Source organism: Mastomys coucha, unplaced genomic scaffold (assembly GCF_008632895.1).
Source record: "Mastomys coucha isolate ucsf_1 unplaced genomic scaffold, UCSF_Mcou_1 pScaffold22, whole genome shotgun sequence".
Classification (NCBI taxonomy): domain Eukaryota; kingdom Metazoa; phylum Chordata; class Mammalia; order Rodentia; family Muridae; genus Mastomys; species Mastomys coucha.
The window spans coordinates 244752405-244774448 of record NW_022196905.1 but is presented as its reverse complement, the minus strand read 5'-3'; the positions used below and the strand labels follow the sequence as shown (position 1 = coordinate 244774448).

The window sequence follows — 22044 nt, the reverse complement described above, 5'->3', positions numbered from 1 at the left end:
TATGGTGCACTCATAACCATAAAATAAATAAACCTTAAAAAAAAAAGGTAAAATAAAAGACCAACGTGGTGACATGCTTTTTGTTTGTTTGTTTGTTTGTTTTTGTTTTTGTTTTTTGTTTTTTTCAAGACAGGGTTTCTCTGTGTAGCCTTGGCTGTCCTGGAACTCACTCTGTAGACCAGGCTGGCCTCAAACTCAGAAATCTACCTGCCTCTGCCTCCCAAGTGCAGGTGACATGTATTTTAAGTCTAGTAGTTAGAAGCAGAGGCCAGCTTGGTCTACGTAGGAAGCACAAGGCCAGCCAGGAACTCTGAGAGACCTTGACTCAAAAACAAAACAAAAGAAAGAAAGAACACAGTAGTCTTGCACGATGGCCCATGTTTCTAATCTCAGCTGCTATAGAAGGAAGGTCACATGTTCAAAACCAGCGAAGGCAGCTTAGTGTTGTCCAGTAATAGAGCACAAGACCATGAGTTCAGTCCTCAGTACTTCAACCCAGAGGGTGGGGAAGGGAACAGAAATTGCTTCTTGTAAAAAAATAAAACACATTTCAGTATGAAAAATTTCAAGTACTGGGGCTGGAGAGATGGCTCAGTGGTTAACAGCACCAACTGCTCTTCTGAAGGTTCTGAGTTCAAATCCCAGCAATCACATTGGTGGCTCACAACCACCTATAATGAGATCTGACGCCCTCTTCTGGTGTGTCTGAAGGCAGCTACAGTGTACTAACATGTAATAAATAAATAATCTTTAAAAAAAATTCAAGTACTGAATGAAACAAAATAAAATAAGGTTCACAGATGTACATAGACTCTTCAAGAGAAGCTCACACCAGTGACACCAGCATTCAGGGAAGCTGAGGTAGCAAGACAAGTTCATAGCTTTGTCCCCAAAAGCAACAATCTTGAAAATGACCATGATGTTCTTTCATTATATACATCCCTTCCTGGGAAAAATTACTAAAAGTAATTGAAAGTTGTTCAATTTAGTGAGGCCAGACAGGTTCTTGTGTTCAGCAGGCTAAGGTAGGATTGCCTGACTTTGACAATCTGCCAGTTCAAGACCAGGGCTACGTGTCTCAAAAAAGGCGGGGGAGGGGTTAGACAGCAAGATGGCTCATTAGATAAATGTAGCTGTCAGCAAGTCTGACATACAACTTGAGCTTTATCCCTGGGACTGAGAAAACTGACTCCCTGGTGCCGATCAGGTCCTGTGATATCCTCATGTCCAACCACCAAACTGTACGTACACACGATGAAGAACTCACACCCACAGATAAATGTAATTTTTTTAATTTAAAAAAAAAAAAGAGGGGAGATGGAAGGGAAAGTTGAGTAAGGGCTTGTCTTACAATCAAAAGAAAGAGTTTGACTCCTAAAACCCAGAAATTAGAAAAAAAGCTAGAAAAAGCTGGTGTGCACACAGGTTCCCTGGAGTCTAGTCTACTTGGTAAACTTCAGGCCAGTAGACACCCTGTCTCAAAAAAGCAAATAAACAGGGCTAGAGAAATGGCTCAAAGGCTAAGAGGATTGGCTGCTCTTATAGAGGCCTCAGGTTTGGTTGGCTCACAGCCATCTGTAATTTCAATGTTAGAGGCTCTGATGGCTTCTTCTATCCTCCACAGGAACTAGGCATGTACACATACACATAAAATAAAACAGCCTAGCTCTTACTCCTGCTTCTCCACCTTGCCTCTTACCCCTTGTTCCTCCTCTCTCCCCATTCCCTTCCTCCTCTTTCCACGTGGTTATGGCCATCCCCTACTTCTCTACTCTCTCCTTCCTTCTGCCTTTCTCTGCCTCTACCACTCCCCTCCCCATGCCCTAAATAATCTCTATTCTATACTGTAAAATAAAATAAAACAATCTTTAAAAGAAATTAAACAAAACACCCATACACATAAAATAAAATGATCTAAAAGAGAAATTGAACAGTGTGGGCAGTGATGGTGCATGCCTTTAATTTCAGCCCTCGGCAGAGGCAGAGAAGGGGCAGGCAAGATCTCAGGTCTATAGACCAAGTTACAGGACAGCCAGGGCTACACAGAGAAACCCTGTCTCAAAAAAACAGAAACAACAAACAACAAACAAAACAAAACAAAACAAAACAAAAGGAGGAAGAGAAAGAGGAGGAGGAGAAGGGGGAAGATAAAAAAGAAAGGCAAAGAAATTAGAAAACAAACATAAACCTACATCTGGGAGCTCCGAAGTAATATACTGTTAAGCAACCATTACGACCAATCCTCACAAGAACTATACCCAGAAGACTAACACATCTGGGGATGTTTAAGATAGACCCTGGGAGAGATTCATGTAACTCATTCCATTGACAGCCATCCAACAAGGAGCCCATTATCCAGATTTGAGGGGCAGCAGCTGCACAAACCATCTAAGTACACAGGAGTTGCTTGTCCCTGTTTGCTAAACTCAGAACTAACAAACCTAACAGCTTTCCAGGGATCAATGGCTGTCTTACAAGCACAGAATTTCCAGGAAAGATGCCAGCACATTAAGGGTTCTTGGGGAAACCATCTTTGAGAGCCATTTGTGATAGCTAGAATGTTTGCATTTCTTTATCTCTCGGCAATATCTCCAGGCTCAGACATGCTAGGCTAGCATTCTCCTACTGAACGACACTCCAGCCCTTACCTTGTCTCTTCTGGCATTTACACATGCGGTGTCACGTTCAGAGAATCAGTCTTACATCACAAAACTTTCCCTGCTGTCTTCTAAGAGTTCTATAGTGTTAGCCATTCTATCTAGTTTTTTTTTTTTTTACCCACTGAGCAACAATCAATATATTAGGAAAAGGAAGACTCAGGCTCATACCTTCGCATGCCACATATCCTATCTTCACGTATAGAAAAGACTTTCTCCGTCCCACCACTGAATGGCTTTGAAAACACTCAAATATCATTTGACCAGATGTCCTAATTAACTTCCTCTGTCAACTTAACACAAACCAGAGACTCAAATAATATTACTCAGGTCAAATTGCCTAAGGCCAATACACTAAGGGACTGTCTGACAAATGATTAATGGGAAAGGGACCAGCCCACAATGGGCAGCACCTTCCCTAAGTTGGTAAACCTGGACTGGATAAGAAAGCTAGCTGAGGCTAAGTATGAGTAATCGATGCCTTTAATCCCAGTACTTGGGAAGCAGAGGCACACAGACCTCTGTGAGTTTGGGGCCAGCTACATGTACATAGCAAGTTCCAGGTTATCCAGAATTGCACAGTTAAGTCCTTCCTGCCCCCCCCCCAAACCTGGCTGACCATTAGCAAATGACCACTCCTCTGTGGAATCTGTTTCAAGTTCCTGCCCTGACTTGCATCAGTGACAAACTACATGACCTGAAAGTATGAGCCAAATAAACCCTTTCCTCTCCAAGTAGATTTTGGTCAGTATTTTATCACAGTAGCAGAATGACTCTAGGACAATCTTAGTGTTTTAAGATTTCCTTCTGGGCTCCTTACTTCTTCATAACTTCAAAGAGCGTCAATGTAGGCATATGCAGGGCAGTAATCCAGCACTTGGAGCTGAGACAGGACGGCAAGACCAAGAACTACAGGCTATAGTGCTTTTGTTTGTTTGTTTTTAAATATTTATTTATTTAATGTACATGAGTACACTGTAGCTGTCTTCAGACGCACCAGAAGAGGGCATCGGATCCCATAATAGATGGTTGTGAGCCACCATGTGGTTGCTGGGAATTGAGCTCATGACCTTCTGAAGAACAGCCAGTGCTCTTAACCACTGAGCCATCACTCCAGCCCTCAGGCTATAGGTTTTTTTTTTTTCCAGAATATGCCTATTTTATTAACATAATGCTTTTAATAAATAACTGGCTACTTCTAATAAAATTAAGCCTCTGTTTACAACAGCCCCCAATATTTGACCATTCTTGAGAATTTGGTGTAAAAAGTTGAGTGAAATGTACACCCTGAGCTATCAAGTAATTGTGTTTTAATATAAAAATAGAGATTTCCTCTTACAGCCAAAGATTGAATAGTAACATGAAACCATCTCTCCGTGGGCTTTCAGTTCAGTAAAATACTGGGATCAAAATGACTTTTAGAGCAAGGAGAGACTTGCATGGTTGTCATCTTTCTGAAGACTTGAGAACTAATTTTGAAATGATCTAGGCTATAGTTTTAAAAACAACAAACTTCCAGGGCAGGGCATGCAGTCTTTCACCTGGATCCAATCACTGTTTCTGCTTTTGCTTTCTTGGTATCTCTCATGTATTTCCAACCACTGTGCTGTTACCTTGTAGATAGCCGAACCCTTCACCCTTTCAGCATTTGTATCCCAGGAATAAAGGTTCTCCTACAAAATCACATTACCATTGTTGCCTAAGAGAATAGTCAGGATCCCAGACAGAGGCCCTAGCAATTCCACTTCATGGTTTAGTCCTAAAAGAACCCAAAGCAAGGACTAAGACACGTGTCCATGCATGTGTCTGTCGTTTCAATCCAAGATGGAAAAAATGTGGCATCTGTATGCAATGGAATCTTACTTTTCCCTATCAAGGAATAAGGTTCTGAAACACACTATAATAGAGATAGGTATACCTTGAAATGCCTGTAATTGGCAGCTCCGGGGGATCTGATACTTTCTTCTGGCCTTGATGGATATCTTGGTGGCATGCACCTATCAGAAAAGAAAACAGCTCATGTTTTAAGTTAAGAAAGAAGTTATGGCTCTGTAGCCCACCTGAGGACTCCTGGGCATATATGCCCAGAAGATGCTCCAACATGTAATAAGGACATATGCTCCACAATGTTCATAGCAGCCTTGTTTATAATAGCCAGACACTGGAAAGAAACCTCAACAGAGGAATGGACACAGAAAATGTGGTACATTTACACAATGGAGTCCTACTCAGCTACTAAAAACAATAAATTCATGAAGTTCTTAGGCAAATGGATGGAGCTAGAAAATATCCTGAGTGAGGTAACCCAATTACAAAGAAAACACATGGTATGCACTCACTGATAAGTGGATACTAGCCCAAAATCTCCAAATAACCAGGATACAATTCACAGACCACATGAAACTCAATAAGAAGGAAGGCCAAACTGTGGGTGCTTTGGTCCTTCTTAGGAGAACAAAATACTCATAGGAGCAAATATGAAGATAAAGTGTAGAGCAGAGACTGAAGGAAAGGGCCACCCAGAGACTGTCCCACCAGGGGATCCATCCCATATATAGTTACCAAACCCAGACACTATTGTGGATGCCAAGAAGTGCACGCTGAAAGGAGCCTGATATGGCTGTCTCCTAAGAGGCCCTGCCAGAGTCTTACAAATACAGAGGTAAATGTTAGCAGGCAATCACTGGACTGGACTGAGAGTGGGTCCCTAATAGAGGATGGGGGTGAAGGCCAGGCAGTGTTGGTGCACGCCTTTAATCCCAGCACCTGGGAGGTAGAGGCAGGAGGAGGATTTCTGAGTTCGAGGCTAGCCTGGTCTACAGAGTGAGTTCCAGGACAGCCAGGGCTACACAGAGAAACCCTGTCTCGAGGGGAAAAAAAAAAGAAGGGAGTAAAGGAGTTGAAAGGGTTTGCAACCCCATAGGAAGAGCAACAATAACAACCAATCAGACCCCCCAGAACTTCCAGGAACGAAGCCATTATTTGTACACATGGCTCCAGCTGCATTTGTAGCAGAGGATGGCCTTGTCATGCACCAGTGGAAGGAGAGGTCCTTGGTCCTATGAAGGCACCATAGATGCCCCAGTGTAGGGGAATCAAGGGCAAGGAGATGGGAGTGGTTGGGTGGGGGGGAACACCCTCATAGAAACAGGGGGTGAAGGACGGGATAGGGTGTTTCCAGGAGGAAAAGAAACTGGGAAAGGGGATAACATTTGAAATGTAAATAAAATATCCAAGTATATATATGTGTGTGTGTGTTACATCCCCTCTTCACTTCAGTTATCCATCGGACTCCTGACAGCCTCTGTTTGAGGGCTAACACCTGAGAGCTAAGACAGATGCTCTCTGTTGACTGTCTTTGAAGAAGCCACCTGACCACGCCTACCACCTGAATCAGCCCATCGCCTGAGCACGCCCACTGCCTGAGTATGCCAGCCCACTGAAGATCTTCTGAACCTGGAGACTTTGGCACCTGAACTTTCATTATAGTTAATCCAGAGACTTGTTTTCAGTTTCCCCTGTGATTATAAAAACCCTTGTTTGTTCTCAGTAAAGTGGAGCCTTGATTGGGACGCAACTTGGCTTCGAGTTTTCTCTTGCATTTCAAACCCTCTCTTTCAGGTCCTTTATTCCCTCCTAACTGAGGAGAACCCCGTTCATGAAACTGCCCGCAGTTTCACGTGTGTGTATGTATGTGTGTGTTATTCAAAAAAGAAAAAAAAAAAGAGAAAAAAGTTATACTCCTATCACCAGGTTTGTCCACAGGAGTACATTGATATTTAGACAGGTCAATTTCTTATCGTGAGGACTATCCTGTGAGTTGACAGAAGCACCCGCCAGCTACTGTCGATCAAAAATTGTCAAATGTCATCTGGGTCTACTGACAGAGGCTTACAGTCCCAGGTTCAATTTCCAGTATCACAAAATGCATATACATTAAAAAGGGGGAGAGCAGAGAGGAAGGTTCTATGATTGAGTGCACACTGCTCTTACAGGAATCAAACTTCAGTTCCTAGCACATACGGAGTAGCACATAACCAACAACCTATAACTATAGCTGTAGACGATCTGACATCTCTGATCTCCGTGGGCATTAGCACTCAAGTGTTCACACACACAGAGAACATAATTTATAAAAAGCACAAAGAAGCCGGGGGTGTTTCTGAAAGGCAGAATGCTCGTCTAGCAGGTTCAATCTGTTCTATCACGGAACAGGGAGGGGGCAGCAGATAGAAACTGACAAGTGTCACTCGGGGAGGCCAGTCCTCCTCTGCGCAGAATCGCTGCCCTCCATTATTGTTGGAAAATGTCTGCTGACAGCCCTGAAGCTTGCAGGTCCCCCGTGTCCCAATGGCCTTGGTACTTATTGCCCCCATCACACACCACATGGATGGGGCGGGCGCTGAGTATTTCCTCCCCACGCAGGACCCCAAAGCATGGAGAAGACATTTCAGTTGGAAACTCCCACCTTCATGATCTAACTGAGCTCTCCTTTCTTTGTCCTTTTGTCTAGGAACCCTGGCAGAGTCAAATCAAGTGAGCTTCACAACAGTTTAACAAAACTCTTTAATAAAATTCATAAAAATGCATCTTAGAGACCAGTTTCAATGGTTTACCTTTTCCACCCCCCACAAAATACAAAATTATCGGTACCCATACATATACACTCAAACTACATACAAAGGACACTCTATCAACATTACACAATTAAACTACAGAGAAATCAACAGCTCTCACAGTTGATTGCGGTCATTGTTTTCCTCTAAAGTTAGGTAAGTACAGCACTTGCATCACTGCATTCTCTCCAGTGGTTATAAAGACTGAGATTTGCATTTTGAATGAAAAGGAAAGTCACCAGGCCCTTGCCTCCTTTCCCCATTAGAATTGTTTTCTTCCTGCTTCCTGAGAAAATGTACAATTTGTAATATTCTCAGTTTTCTTTTTTGGTTTTCAGAGACAGGGTTTCTCTGTGTAGCCCTGGCTGTCCTATAATTCGCTTACTATACCAGGCCGGCTTCGAACTCAGGGAGATCCAACTGCCTCTGCCTCCTGAGTGCTGGGATTAAAGGCGTACGCCACCACACTCAGATATTCTCAGTTTTCTATTCGTACTTAGAATTGGACAACTTGGGTTCAAATCAGCCAGCATTTTCTGAAGCTACCACCAAAAGCAGGCACTGGAGGGGCGTATTTCCTGGACTTCAGGAATACATGGACGAGGATTCCAGCTGGGAAACACTGGCTAAGATACCCCTATTCTTCCAGAAATTTTGTGGGAAAAGAGGCCTAGCCACCTGTGTACCCTCACCATGAGTGTGCCAACTGGCCAGGTTCACGGACATGCTTGCTGTCCCTGGGTTTGGTTTCTCTGCTTTTCTGTCTCCATCTTTGGTGGTGGGACTCCAGACTCTCTCAGAGAACACCACTCTTTAGTGTTGGTTTGAAAGAAATGCAAGACACCAAGCGGTGCCCAAAAACCTCTCTGCAGGTTCCGATCACAGCACTGCGTAGAAAATCAAAGCACCAGATCCCACTATGGCATGCACCTAAGAATCAGGTGTGTGCCTAAGAATCTGAGACATGTGCAGCATGCATAGCGGTCCCTTTTCTTTTTGTTCTGCCCCAGACGCACAGCAGAACAAGGAATGCCACTGCAAAGTGAGTTCTCTGGAGATGAGGAGGGAACATCATGGAAGGTCTCGGAATCGCACACCATCCGGCTCAGCTGCACCCTCACCAAGATACCTGTCTCTCACCATTAAAGGGCCCAGGCATTTCCACATCCTAGAGTAGCACCTGAGCAGGGCAACAGAATTCAGGAACATGAGTGGCTATTAGACTACAGGACGCAAACATTGTAATTCAGAGAAAGTACACAATGTAAAAAATTAGTGAGGGGTGAGGGGCTTGGGGCTGTGTGTCTAGAGCAGAACATAGCTCAAAAAAAAAAAAAAAAAAAAAAAAAAAAAAAAAAAAAAAAAAAAAAAAAAAAAAGGCACAGTTTGTATCCCAGCACTGTAGAAATAAAAAATAAAAAGGACTTCAACAATCAATGAAAACCATACTAACACAGGCAGACTGGTAGGGAGAGTGGGATCAATATGCACACTTCTCAGATCAGGCTCGATTCTACAAACTCAGGGAAGGAGCTGAAAGACCACTGACATCATTATTCTGCATCTCCCACAGTGCCACACAGGGGCGACTCGCTGGTCCCCTAGTCATCCTCGCCACCCCCATACATGTCCGCCAGCTTCTTGAATCGGTTGCCCCACTCGTTCAGATAATCATAGTCCTGGTCCTGATCCGACTCAGAGGAGTTCAGAGAGCTCAGGCTAGCAGCTTCAGAGCCACTCCCCTCGTAGTCGAACACCAACAGAGAGTCGTAAGGGGGTGCCGTGGGGTCGCTGTCAGCTGCCTTCAGGTTCTAAAGGGAAGAGCAACATATTTATATTGTGCAGCTGAGGCAAACAACATCCCAAAACATGAAAAGGTAGCCAGAGAGCAGTTAACCCCTTCAAGACACACACACATACACACACACTCTCTCACACAAAAGTGACAAGACCAGACTGGACAGAGGCTAAGAGCAATGAGAGTAGTCATACTAATACATATAGATAACAGTTCAGCCCAGAAAATCCTCAAAGGATAGATGACAAACTACTAAGTTGAATGTTAGTTCTGAGGGGTGAACTTGGGGGACTCAGGAATTCAAAGTCATCCTCTGCTACACGGGTCAAGGCCAGCCTGATCTACATAGGGAAGACAAAGCCAGCCAGGGTTACAGTGTTTGAGTTCTTGGTCCCCAGTTGGACCAATTTCAAAGGATTAGGAGATGTGGCCTTGTTGGAGCCGGTATGTTACTGAGGACAGGCTTGAGTTTTTTTCTGTTTTTCTTTTCTATGTAGCCCCTAGATATCCTGGACCTCCCTCTGCAGATTAGGTTGGCCTCAAATTCACAGAGACCCACCTGCTACTTATGATCTCCCAAGTGTAAGAATTAAAGGGATGGCCTAGGCTTGAGGTTTTAAAAGACCAGTCATCTCCAATTAGTTCTGTCTCTCTGCCTCTGTCTGTGTGTCTCTGCTTCCTGTTTGCAGATCAAAACATGATTTCTGAGTTCGAGGCCAACCTGGTCTACAAAGTGAGTTCTAGGACAGCCAGGGCTATACAGAGAAACCCTGTCTTGAAAACACAAACAAAACAAAACAAAACACCATGAGCAGCTCCTGCTGCAGCTGTGCATGTCTATCTGCTACCAGGCTCTCTGCCATGATTGTCATGGACTCTAACCTTTTAGAGCCCCAAATTAGAGTCTTTCTTCTGTAAGTTGCCTTGGTGTCTTAACACAGCAATAAAAATGTAACTAATACTGGGCAGTGGCAGCCCACACCTTTAATCCCAGTACTTGGGAGGCAACAGCAGGTGGGGCTCTGAGACTGAAGCCAGCCTGGTCTACAAAGAGAGTTCCAGGATAGCCGGTCTACACGGAGAAACTGTCTTGAAAAATCAAAACACAAAAACAAACAAAAAGAAATATAACTAAATAACTAATACACCAAGATAATGGAGCAGGATGGTAGAAGAGTTAATGTTACACACACACACACACACACACACACACACACACACAAACATATTTTTCACAGACTAGACTGCTGAACCTAGCATCTCCTATTATCTGCTTAAGCTTTTTTATTACAGCTGAACATATTTCTGACACATATAATAATATTTGAGTATGTTACATATGAATACTATTTTTATGGGCCTTAGGTAAACTGGGAAACACTGTGTGTGCTATGTATAGCGTGTATTCGAATGCACATATGTGGGCACATGTGCACGTGAAAGCCCAAGGTTGAGAATATCAGGGGTCTTCCCGAACTTTTCTTCACCTTATTGACTGAGACAAGGTCTCTCAACAGAACCTAGAGCTTGCTGACTCAGGATGGTCTAATCTGAACAGTAGAACAAACAGGTCACCATGCCTGCTCAGCATTTATGTTGGTGCCTCAGACCCAAACTCCAGTCCTCATGTGGCTGAGAGGTGGTTTTAGCTACCTGCTGAGCAGTTTCTGGCTCCCTATGATACTCCTCCAAACAGGTGCAATGAATGCAGGGAACTCATGCAAAGTAAATTTGCTTTGGGACTCCTTCTAAATCTCTGCAAGTAGAGTTTTGCTTTTGTCTTAGAGATATGGGCACCATAAGACAACAATTCAAAGGCTCTCCTCATCTGGAATGTTTTTGTCCTTGGTTCTGAGTTAAGAGATGCACTGTGCCTTGGTTCACAGCCTTGCCTAACTTACTTCATCGATGAAGTTCCCGATTTCATCAGGATTGGCAGGACGGGGACGATACTGGGGCACGCTCATGAGGGTGGGAGCCACATCATTTCGAGTCACTTCTGGACGGGCATCCAGGCCCCTGTGCAGCTGGCTCAAATCAAAGTCCTAGAGAGAAGAGCAGAGCATGACAGCACATGAGAAAGAAGCAGCTGCATGCACGGGACAGGGTTTCATGGCATCGCAGACTATGCTGATGGTCAAAGCCAAATGGCCTCCAAGTGTTCAAATGCATATGAAATGGCATTTCCCAAACTAAAAGTCTCCTAACACAAACTGAAAGAAAAAGGAGCCTTGGGGATTGCATGAACTCAAGCTATTGAGTCTTACTTGTTACACGGGACATGATTATTATGTTATCACTTGGTAGCTTAGTCCTCCCACCACAGCTGATGCAAGTAGTGTCAGTTAACAACAGGCTTTGTCATGTGAGGGGCCTCAGGCAATAAGACAGCAGTTGAGCAGATTCCACAGCTTAGAGAGGTCCTTTCATCACAACTCTGCCTGATTTACAGATGTTGTGAGCCTCAATGTAATCAGTCAACATGGCAGAGAACATAGGAGTGCCTAGAGAAGAAACCTGAATTCATGTGACCATAGAGTTCTGTGCTCCATAGCAGTACAGCAGGATGATGACTGATGTAGTCTACCCGACACCCCTCAATCAGGCATAAAGTTCTCCATCTTTAAAACCCACCTGGTCTTCTTCTCCACCTCCTTCTTCATCATAGTAATATACATTGTCCCGGGTATCATCATCTGGTGGCAGCAGGGGCTCTTTGACCACCGTTCTCCTCCGTAGAAACAGCAGGAGCAGCAGGATCAGAACTGGAGGCAAGGACGGAAGGCAGGGAAGAGTGATGAGCCACAGGCAAGAAAGACCAAAGGAAGCAACTGACCTGGAATGCCACAACCTTACACCACCAGGCAGGTGGGTAGCCACCTGAACGAGGACTATCTCATGTCCAGCCAATGAAGTCATTTCTTGAAAACCAATAGAGGTTACAGGCTGAAGCACCTGCCCCCCGAACTTACTCAGCAGGGCCAGGATCCCTCCGAGGATTCCGAGGATGGCAGGAACTTGCAATCCTGCTTCCACGTAGCCCGCCTTCATGCAGTTGTTGACTGTCCCTTCACAGTCACACACATGGACGTCCAACGTGGTCACCTGGTCTTTGTTCTGGTTATCCGCTAGCTTGAGATTGATTTTGTATTCGCCAATCTCTAATTCCTTTCTTGGTTGCAAAAGGAGAGATTCTTGTGCTGGGGAAAGAAAAAAAAAAAAGGAATGATGAGACCAGGAGAGGGGACAGAACAAGAAAAAAGCTCAGTGAATCAAAATGCTTAGGGAACCAGAGATATCCAGTGCTGGAGAGATTATCCAGCTTGGGGCTCATACTACTGCGCAGTATGTCTCAGAGGAAAAGGAGCGTACGTAAAGCGCAGAAGGAACTGGGGCCAAATATCAAAGGGAAGGGTGAACAGGCAGAGCCCCTCTAAAAACAGCCTTCACACCTGCATCATTATACTCAATGGTCCAGTTGACGCTGGCCCCGTGGGCTAGCTCAGCAGTGAAGGGGGATGTGTTGGGGGGGAGGTCTGGATCCAAGATGGTGATGACATGGGGCTGTGGTTTCCTCTGGCAGAACTCCAAGTTTCGAGGTTCTGGGATGGGAGCGTTGTCATTGATGTCTGACAGGACCAGGAGAAGAGTCCCCGTGCCGGTGGCAATGGGTGAACCTAAGGGAAAACAGAAAGGGTGTCACAGCTTAAGGATAGTGTCACCTTCCAGCTGACCAAGCTTGTCCATGACCTCTCAGCAGGTTCCACACTAACCACAGACGCTCTGTCCTTGTCCTCTGGCTTTCTGACAAGCCTACTGCAAGCTTTGTGTACAATGTCTTAGATTATTTCTCATTTCAAAGGCAGCTTTCTTTTTCTCTTCCTAGTACACTACTCCTACATTTCAATTCAGGAGTTTATTGTTTTGTTCTTATTGTCATTTGTTTGCCTTTTGAGACAAAGTCTTAGCATGTTACCATTGGAATTACAATCATCCTGCCTCAACCTCCTTATTAGAAGGTTAGGAAAAGTGGAGTGTAGTAGAATTTTTTGAAATCTTAGAGCCACACAGGATGAGGGAAGGGGGGGGTCACCTCAATTTTGAGGCCTTTTGGGCTACATTGTGAGTTCACAAGTAGCCTGGGTCTCAAAAAAAAAAAAGAAAAAGAAAAAGCCAGGCAGTGGTGGCACATCCAACACTTTAATCTCAGCACTTGGGAGGCAGAGGCTGGGAGATTTCTGAGTTTGAGGCCAGCCTGGTCTACAGAGTGAGTTCCAGGACAGCCAGGGCTATACAGAAAAATCCTGTCTTGAAAAACAAAACAACAACAACAACAACAACAACAAAAAAAAAAAAATCAAAAATCAAAAACTCCGGAGGTATCTATATGGGATATAAGTGGAGAGCACACACTTCTGCTTAGCGCTGTGGTCAGTTCCCGTTTCCATACGAAAAGGAAAAGGGACTGAAGAGACAGCTCAGTGACTGAGAATGCTTGTTGGTCTTACATCATTCGGTTTTCATCACTTTATAGTAGCTTCTAACTCTCTGTAACTCCAGTTCCAGGAGAATATCCTGTGGACACCAGGAACACAGACATACATGCAGGCTAAAATACCCATCCACATTGTGGTCGTTTGGATAGGTTTGGTAGGTTTGGCCTACAAAGAAGGGCACTATTAGGGGGTATGGCCTTACTTAAGTAGTTATGGTCTTGCTGGAGGAAGTTTATCACTGTGGGGTGAGCTTTGTGGTCTCGTATGTCTAAGCTCCACCTGTGTAAAATCAGTCTCTCCTGGTTGCCCTTGGTCAACTCTCAGCTTCTACTCTAGCACCATGTCTGCCCACAGGCCTCTGGGCTTCCTGCCATGATGATAATGGACCTCTGAAACTTTTAGCCAGCCCCAAATAAATGTTTTCCTTTCTAAGAGTTGCCTTGGGTGCTGGAGAGATGGCTTAGTGGTTAAGAGCACTGACAGCTCTTCTAGAGGTCCTGAGTTCAACTCCCAGCAACCACATGGTGGCTCATCGTCATCTGTAATGGGATCCAATGCCCTCTTCTGGTGTGTCTGAAGACAGCTACAGTGTAGTCATATACATAAAATAATAAATAGGCCGGGCAGTGGTGGCACATGCCTTTAATCCCAGCACTTGGGAGGCAGAGGCAGGCGGATTTCTGAGCTCAAGGCCAGCATGGTCTACAGAGCGAGTGCCAGGACAGCCAGGGCTATACAGAAAAACCCCATCTTGAAAAACCAAAATAAAGTAAAATAAAATAACATAATAAATAAATCTTAAAAAAAAAAAAAAAAAGAGTAGCCTTGGTCGTTGTGTCTCTTCACAGAAATGAAACCCTAACTAAGACACACATAAAATTCAAAATAAAAGAGAAAAAATTGAACATTATAAGAATTAAGTAATAAGTTCACAACCATGAACCTGAGATACAAACCCAAGCTTCTGGATGTAGGAAGGAGTGAGATTTCAAGTGCAGAGAGAGAAGAGGGAAGGAAAGTCTACTTGATGGAAAGTTTGGAATTCAGTTACCAAAGGTTTTTTTTTTTAATGTTATGATTGTTTGTTTGTTACAAAGGAATAAAAAAAAAGGATTAAAAAAAAAAAGGAATGAAATCCCCTCCCCCCAGTAAGGCAGAGGTAGTAGGGGCAAGCAGGGTGAAGAGTGATGGAGCCTAGCCCACACCGTCATCTGTGGCGATGATGAGGGCTATATACGTGCTGTTCTTCACATGTTCCGTGTCCTCTCTGTCCATCTCAGCCCGCGTGAAAATGGCACCGGTCTCTGGGTTAATCTCTAGCCAGTTGGCAGTGTCCCTCCAAATCCGATACCTGAAGACATAAGCTCTGGGTCAGAGTAGGAACAGCAAAAGATCTGAGGGACACAGAGGAACTGAAGAGGGCCCCAGGTTCCCTTCACTTGTTACACAGTTACCCCCCTCTCTATGTATATAGTGATATACATAGTGATATTATCTATATATGTAATATATATAGATGTATGTGTGCCTATGTATGTGTGCCTGAGTGTATATGTGTACCACATGGTGCTGGGGTTAGAAGAAGTATCAGATCCCCAGGAACTGGAATTACAAAAGGTTATGAACCTCCATGTTGGTGCTGAGAATTGAACCACACAGTCCTTTAGCAAAAAGTGTGGTGCGTAGGGTGTGGGGTGTGTGTGGCTCAATGGGTAAAGGCACTTACTGCCAAGCCTGACAACTTGGGCTTGATACCCGGGAACTGAGACCCATTGGCTGCCCACCTAATGACAATTCTTCAGTGAAACTCTTGGCCCCCTTGTTGTGGACACATGTCTCAGAATGCATTATCATTACGTGATAAATGGCTATATGTATATCTACATAAACAATATGTAAATTATGTATTAAAAAAAAACCAAAGTGGTCAGCCATGGTGATGTGTGCCTTTAGTCCCAGAACTAGGGAGGTAGAAGAAGAATCTCTGTGAGTTAGAAGCCAACCTGGTCTACAAAGCAAGTTCCAGGATAGTGAGGACTACACAGTGAGACCTAGTCTCAAATAAAAAGTGTAAATACACCCACCCGCTCAATAGTTGCCATTGAAAATGATCCTACTCACGTGATCTTCTGTTCCATGAATGTGTCTGGCTCTTGAGCGGTATAAGATGTGATTTCCAGACCCACACCAAAGTCTTCGGGCACTTCGATTCTCTTCTCCACAGGCACAAAGATGGGGGCTTCATTCATGTCTATCACATCCACGGTGACAGTGGCCGTGGAAGGGACGAGAGACCCCTCAAAGGGTTCTTCATTCTCCACTCTCACGTGCAGAATGTACTGCTGCTTGGCCTCAAAATCCAAGCCCTAAAAAACAGAAGAAAAACAAAGTTAAAACTAAAATACCATGGATTGGATGTGTGGCTCGGTGGTACAGCACCTGCCCAGCTTGCTTAAGGTCCTGTGTTCAACCATCACTGCTATAGAATAAATATATATATAAGCTTTAAAAAACGGTTAGTCAAAAAAATTTTTGGTTTAATTTCAGCTATAACCTTTGGGAGTTTTGTTGGTTATTTTTCCCCCGAGACAGGGTCTCTCCGTAGCCCTGGCTAACCTGGAACTATAGACCAGACTGGACTTGAATTCACAGATCCTTATGCCTCTCCCTCCTAAGTACTGAGATTAAAGATGTGCACCACCATCAGCTAGCTCAGATACCATTTTTTTGATTGACAGTAGTTCTCGAACTTGGATGCTCACTTGCTGAAGAGGACATTAAAGTTCTAAAGACACTCTAGGCCATCTACTAACTTTTGCTAAATTTACCAGTTAGGTCCTCCCCACTTTTAGTTTAGACATTTTCCAAAGATTCACCAGCAGTTGTGACCTGCCATGTAGGCAGTGGATCTTCTACAGAGCAACAAGTGCTCTTAACCACTGAGCCGTCCCCTTTCCAGCTAGTGCGCTTCCCAACCTTCCTAATGCTGCAAGATTTTAATACGGTTCCTTATGTTGTGGTGACTCCCAACCATAAAATTATTCTTTTCTACTTCATAACTGTAATTTGGCTACCATTATGAATCATAATGTAAATATCTATGTTTTCTGGTGGTCTTAGCCCGTCTCCCCCCCAAAGGGGTCATGACTCACAAGCTCTGCTGCCTAGCCTCAGACTTTAGGATATTTTTCAAAGGAGCCATACTGATTTCACTTCTAACAAGCCAGCAGAACAGCCACGAGAGTTTCTGCAAGCCACAGAAGATCAGTGCCACCCACTGACTCCCAGCCTCCCCCCTGTCAGTGTTGATCCACTCATGAGAAGACATTATGGGACAAGAGACCCTCAGCCGGTGGCATATCATTCACCAAGCACCATACAAACCTTGGCTGTTTTCAGAATGCCATCATTGGTCTCGGGGTCTGTGACGACAGTAAACTGCTGTTGAGGATCATTGATTATGGTGTACACAGCATTCCACGCTGGAGTATGGGGGGCATCGTTATCAGTCACTTTGAGTGTGGCGATATGGGCATTGACCTCATTCTCAGGCACTTGACCCTGGTACTGAAGAGGAAAGGAAAAATCGGGTCATTAGTGACAAGATAACAGAAAGCATAGGCCCAAGACTTGGGCTAAAGGAATGGGAGCCATACTGAGCCCAACCCTGAAGAAGTAGGTGGGGTGAGTGAGATCAAGAGAAGCACATGAGTCTCAGAGGATGGGAGTAAGAGCCCTGGGAATAGGCCCTCCTTTCCCATAGGTCGACCAACTAACATCTCTGAGCACCCTCTTCTATACACATCTGAAGTAGCTTTCCGAGGCCCTGGCTACAAGGACCCTCTGTTAGGCCCATTGTCTGCTTAATGTGATCTTAAGACACGTGTACCATTTGCTCCCACCTCCATCTCTAGTCTCTATTAGTAAACATTTAATAAGATAAATCAGTTATCCCCAGGGCCTATTATGACACAAGAGGTAAAAAAGTCAACCTTTCTTTTTGAATCTACACTATTTGGGCCTCTGTTACCTAACCACTATATCAACTTCCAACTCAGTCAATAAAATATGGTCTCCTCTTCTGTTTTCTTTTTTTTTTTTTCCCCCTGAGACAGGGCTTCTCTGTATAGCTCTGGATGTCCTGAACTCACTCTGTAGACCAGGCTGGCCTCAAACTCAGAAATCCGCCTGCCACTTTCTCCGAAGTGCTGGGATTAAAGGTGTGCTCCACCACACTCAGCTGGTCTTCTCTTCTAATGCTAAAAGGTAAGCATGGCTTTATAAACCTGCCTGCCAATGTGGGCTATAAAAATTTAATTTAAGTCCACCTCCCCTCTGTGTGTGTATGTATCTGTGTGCACAAGCAGATGAAGTTCCTTTACCTGTCTCTTAAAACCTTTTCCTTGAGCTGGGTGGTGGTGGCGAATGCCTTTAATCCCAGCACTTCTAAGGCAGAGGCAGGCATATTTCTGAGTTCCAGGCCAGCCTGGTCTACAGAGTAAGTTCCAGGACAGCCAGGGCTATACAGAGAAACCCTGTCTCAAAAAACAAAAAAACAAAAACAAACAAACAAACAAAAAACCCTTCTCCTTGAATGCATTTGATATATCATTTGATATTTGGCATTCAGTAATTCTTTCAAAGCTGGGCACAGTAACTTACAGCTGTAACCTAGTATTTAGGAGGCACACTGTTGAGCTGGAGGTCAGGATGGGTTACACAGTAAGATCTGGCTCAAATCATCCATCCTCCTCAAATTATATTTCCTATAAATTTTAAGTTCCACAGACCAGAAAACTTGTCTGCTTTGCATTGACAGGTCTCCAGTAACAGAGGGTGGAATATAAACTTAGAAGCAAGGACATGAAGGCATCAGGAGCTTTCAACAATACACAATCCCATGCCAATGGCCCCAGGCAAAGGATAGAAGGATTTCAAAGATTGTAGCTGCTCCAGTCTGTTGGTACTGAGGTTCACATTCACTAACCTGGGGAAGAGTTTTTAAAGAGTTCACCCAGCACAGAGGCAAAACTTAGCTCATGAACAATGAAGAAGCTTTCGTGGAACTAAGAAGCTGTACAATTACCGTGCTTGGGTTGAAGACAGGAGCGTTGTCATTAATATCTGTGACAGTGATCACGGCTTTGGCCGTTGTACTTAAGCCTTCTCCTTGAAGATCAGCAGCCTGAACCACCAGAGTGTATGTAGGGTAACTCTGCAGACACCAAACAGACAGAATCAGAACGCACCCCGTCAGCCACCCCAAACGCAGTGCAGCTTACTGCATATAGAAAGGTATTTGACCACGCGCTTAACTGCCCAGGCTGCCTGCTCCCAGGCACGGAGACTCTGCACAGGTATTTAGATGTAAAGCTGAGCCACTGACACTAACTGACCCCTAGGCTCAGCAGAGGGTGACACTCCTCCTGAGCCCTGCCTGACCTCTCGGTCCAGCCCGGAGGTGACCACACTGATGACCCCGGTGTCCCTGTTGACAGTGAACATGTTTTTGTGAGGCAGCTCAGGATCTTGGCTGACGATGGTGTAGGCGATGGCAGCATTGTAGGTGTTGACATCATCGTCTGCATCGGTGGCTGAGACCTGCATCACCGAGGTTCCTGTCAAAGGAGAGGAGCCTTAAATGGGTTGCAGTGGCGACCCTGGAATCTGCTCATGACTACTCAGAACAATCCTGTTCTAGGAGATAAGCACACTTTGTCACAGTTTTTATTTCTAAAATTCTCATCAGGCTACCAGTCAAGAGGGCATCACGCCAAACCAGCCATGTTCAGGAAACTCAACTTTCGATGCCTATAATTCAGGTGTGGTGTGAGGAGGAAAGAAAGATGGTGTTGGAAATAAATTAAAATATCGCTACCAAGTCCTTCTCTTTCTTGTTTTCTTTCTTTTCAGGTAGTGGTGGTGGTGGTGGTGGTAGTGGTATGTACACTTGCAGATGCTCTCTACGGCCAGAAGAGGGCATCACATTCCCTGGAGCTGGAGTTATATACATGCACCACCAAGCTCTAAGAAAGTAAGCCTTTTGTTTCTGCTTATATGTGTTTCTATAGGTAGAATGTTATACCTCCTCCCTCAGGCCTCCACCTCAGCCCACATGGTGGCTTTCTAAGGGCATGGCTGAACTTCAGTGACATGACCTCAAGTTCTAATACCATTCTTCAAGGTCTAAAGGACCCGAATGTTGGGCTGGAGAGATGACTCAGTGACTGACTGCTCTTCCAGAGGTCCTGAGTTCAATTCCCGGCAACTACATGGTAGCTCACAACCATCTGTAATGGGTCCAATGCCCTCTTCTGGTGTGTCTGAAGAGAGTGGCAGTGGACTCACATACATAAATTAAATGAAAATAAATAAATAAATAATTAAATAATTAAAAAAACAAATGTCTTTCTGGGTACTCAGTCCCTTGAGACTAATTTACCTGGAAGAGCGCCTTCTGCAACGGATCCCTTAAAGACCTCCTGGATGAACTCTGGCCTGTTGTCATTCTGATCTGTCACTGTGATCACAATCTCCATGGGATCCTCCACTGCATCTCCATTTGATGACACAGCATGAGAAAAGAGCTGCAAGAGATTCAAGTGAGGGTTACTTGGAAGGAGAGCCAGGGTAGGGAGTCTGGCTAGAATGGCTCCGCCTAGCTTCCACTCTTTCTACTATGATACCTTCATGTGAGAATTTTCCACACTGTGTGTTGCTGCTTAATGAACTCATGATGAATTAAGTCTCAAAGGTAGAAAATACAACCAATAGACAGACGGCCCATTTATCACATATACACTTACTTCAGTTGGGCTAATTTTCCCTCCGGCCATTCCAGTCTAATTGTTTCCAGAGATTTTATTTAGTTAGTTAGTTATTTAGTTTTTTTCAAGACAATGTTTCTCTGTTTAGCCCTGGTTGTCCTGGAACTCACTCTGTAGACAAGGTTGGCCTCGAACTCAGAAATCCACCTGCCTCTGCCTCCCAAGTGCTGGGATCAAAGGCGTGCGCCACCGCTGCCCAGCTCCCTGAGCTTTTTCTATATTTGGCATCTACAGATTATCTCCCTCCTCCCTAAATTCATATTGCAACCGAGTCCCAAAGTAAGTTTTGCTCCCTATAGTTATTATCAGAATATGTATCATCTAGGTAAGAAATTTCTCCCCAAGAACAAGTTAATATCTTTTTTTTTTTTTAGATTTATTTATTTGGTGCTAGAAAGATGGCTCAGAGGTTAAGATCATTGGCTACTCTTCTACAGGTCTGTTGTTCAATTCCTAGCATCGATATGGTGGCTTATAACCACCACAACCTCTGATGACCTCTACTGGTATGCAGGCATACATGCAGGCAGAACACCAATTTAAAAAAAAAAAGATTTATTTATTTATGTGCACTGGTGTTTTGTCTGCATATATGTCTGTGTTAAGAGTGTCAAAATGTCAGGTGGTGGTGGCACTTGTCTTTAATCCCAGCACTTAGGAGGCAGGGGCAGGCAGATTTCTGAGTTTGAAGCCAACCTGGTCTACAGAGTGAGTTCCAGGACAGCCAGGGCTACACAGAGTAACCCTGTCTCCAAAAATAAACAAAAAAAAGTAAAAAGGAAAACATTCCTGCTGGTTAGGAACAAGGCCACTATCTGGTAACTGAAGGTCATAAACTGGGAATAGACAATTTATTGTAGGTGCAAAGACAACAAATAAAATATTGACTAGCTTATCTATACAATATTTCAAATTTGAAAGATACAAGATAGGTGATTTATCTCTTGACAAAACCGTTCTAATTTGTGATAAAAAAAATTGTTTACTTATGTTGAACTTGTAGATATAGAAGATATATAACAGGTGTTTAGTCAGATATTATCTTAATGGGAAGAGATATAAACATTTCTGCTGTAACTCCTTAAACTTTATGACATTAACTATTACCTTAAATTTACTATGAACTTATAGAACGTAAGAGTGTTTAGAAAATCATGTAATCAATTATCCTACTGGAACGGTTCTACCTGACAGTTGTATGAGGCAATTTTCAGAGAATGTATGAATACGGAGAACAGAAATAAAGATTTGTTGAAGATCCCTTTCTCTGCTTCATCCAGAGTGAGTGAGTGCTTTTTCTGTGTGCCTGACTCTTTTCCTTTTCCGTTTTCTCTGGCCCACAAAAAGTTTATGGAACTTTCAGCCTCAGAGTCAAAGAGGAAACAGCCCAAGTAACTAACTTCTTTTCTTAACCCCCTGCTGACACCAGCAGGAGTTAACTGCCAGAGATCAGCAGCTCTTAGCCACACAATAGTAAGAGAGAGTTAAATTGCCAGATGCCATAAGGAAGAGTTATGAACCTAACAATCAGCCTTTAGCTTTGTCCAAGGCTGGGTCCCACCTCAGTACCTGTGATGCCAGGCTAGCCCCAGACGTTTGTGCATTTGTGCATCTCTCTCTCTCTCTCTCTCTCTCTCTCTCTCTCTCTCT

General features: G+C 44.1%; 1 protein-coding gene across 1 annotated transcript in view; it reads right to left on the bottom strand.

The window, feature by feature from the left end:
* Positions 1–7205: 7205 nt before the first annotated feature.
* The window catches only part of Cdh1 (cadherin 1), a 70590-nt gene continuing 55751 nt past the window's right edge, over positions 7206–22044 (bottom strand). Inside the window, exons 6-16 of the mRNA XM_031341305.1 lie at positions 20010–20154; positions 19010–19185; positions 18654–18782; positions 16952–17134; positions 15689–15933; positions 14773–14918; positions 12524–12748; positions 12044–12271; positions 11706–11836; positions 10973–11116; positions 7206–9084 (exon numbers count right to left, since the gene is read on the bottom strand). Coding sequence (XP_031197165.1) covers positions 8875–9084; positions 10973–11116; positions 11706–11836; positions 12044–12271; positions 12524–12748; positions 14773–14918; positions 15689–15933; positions 16952–17134; positions 18654–18782; positions 19010–19185; positions 20010–20154 — 1962 coding nt within the window. The 3' untranslated portion in view covers positions 7206–8874. The remainder of the gene's footprint in view (positions 9085–10972; positions 11117–11705; positions 11837–12043; positions 12272–12523; positions 12749–14772; positions 14919–15688; positions 15934–16951; positions 17135–18653; positions 18783–19009; positions 19186–20009; positions 20155–22044) is intronic.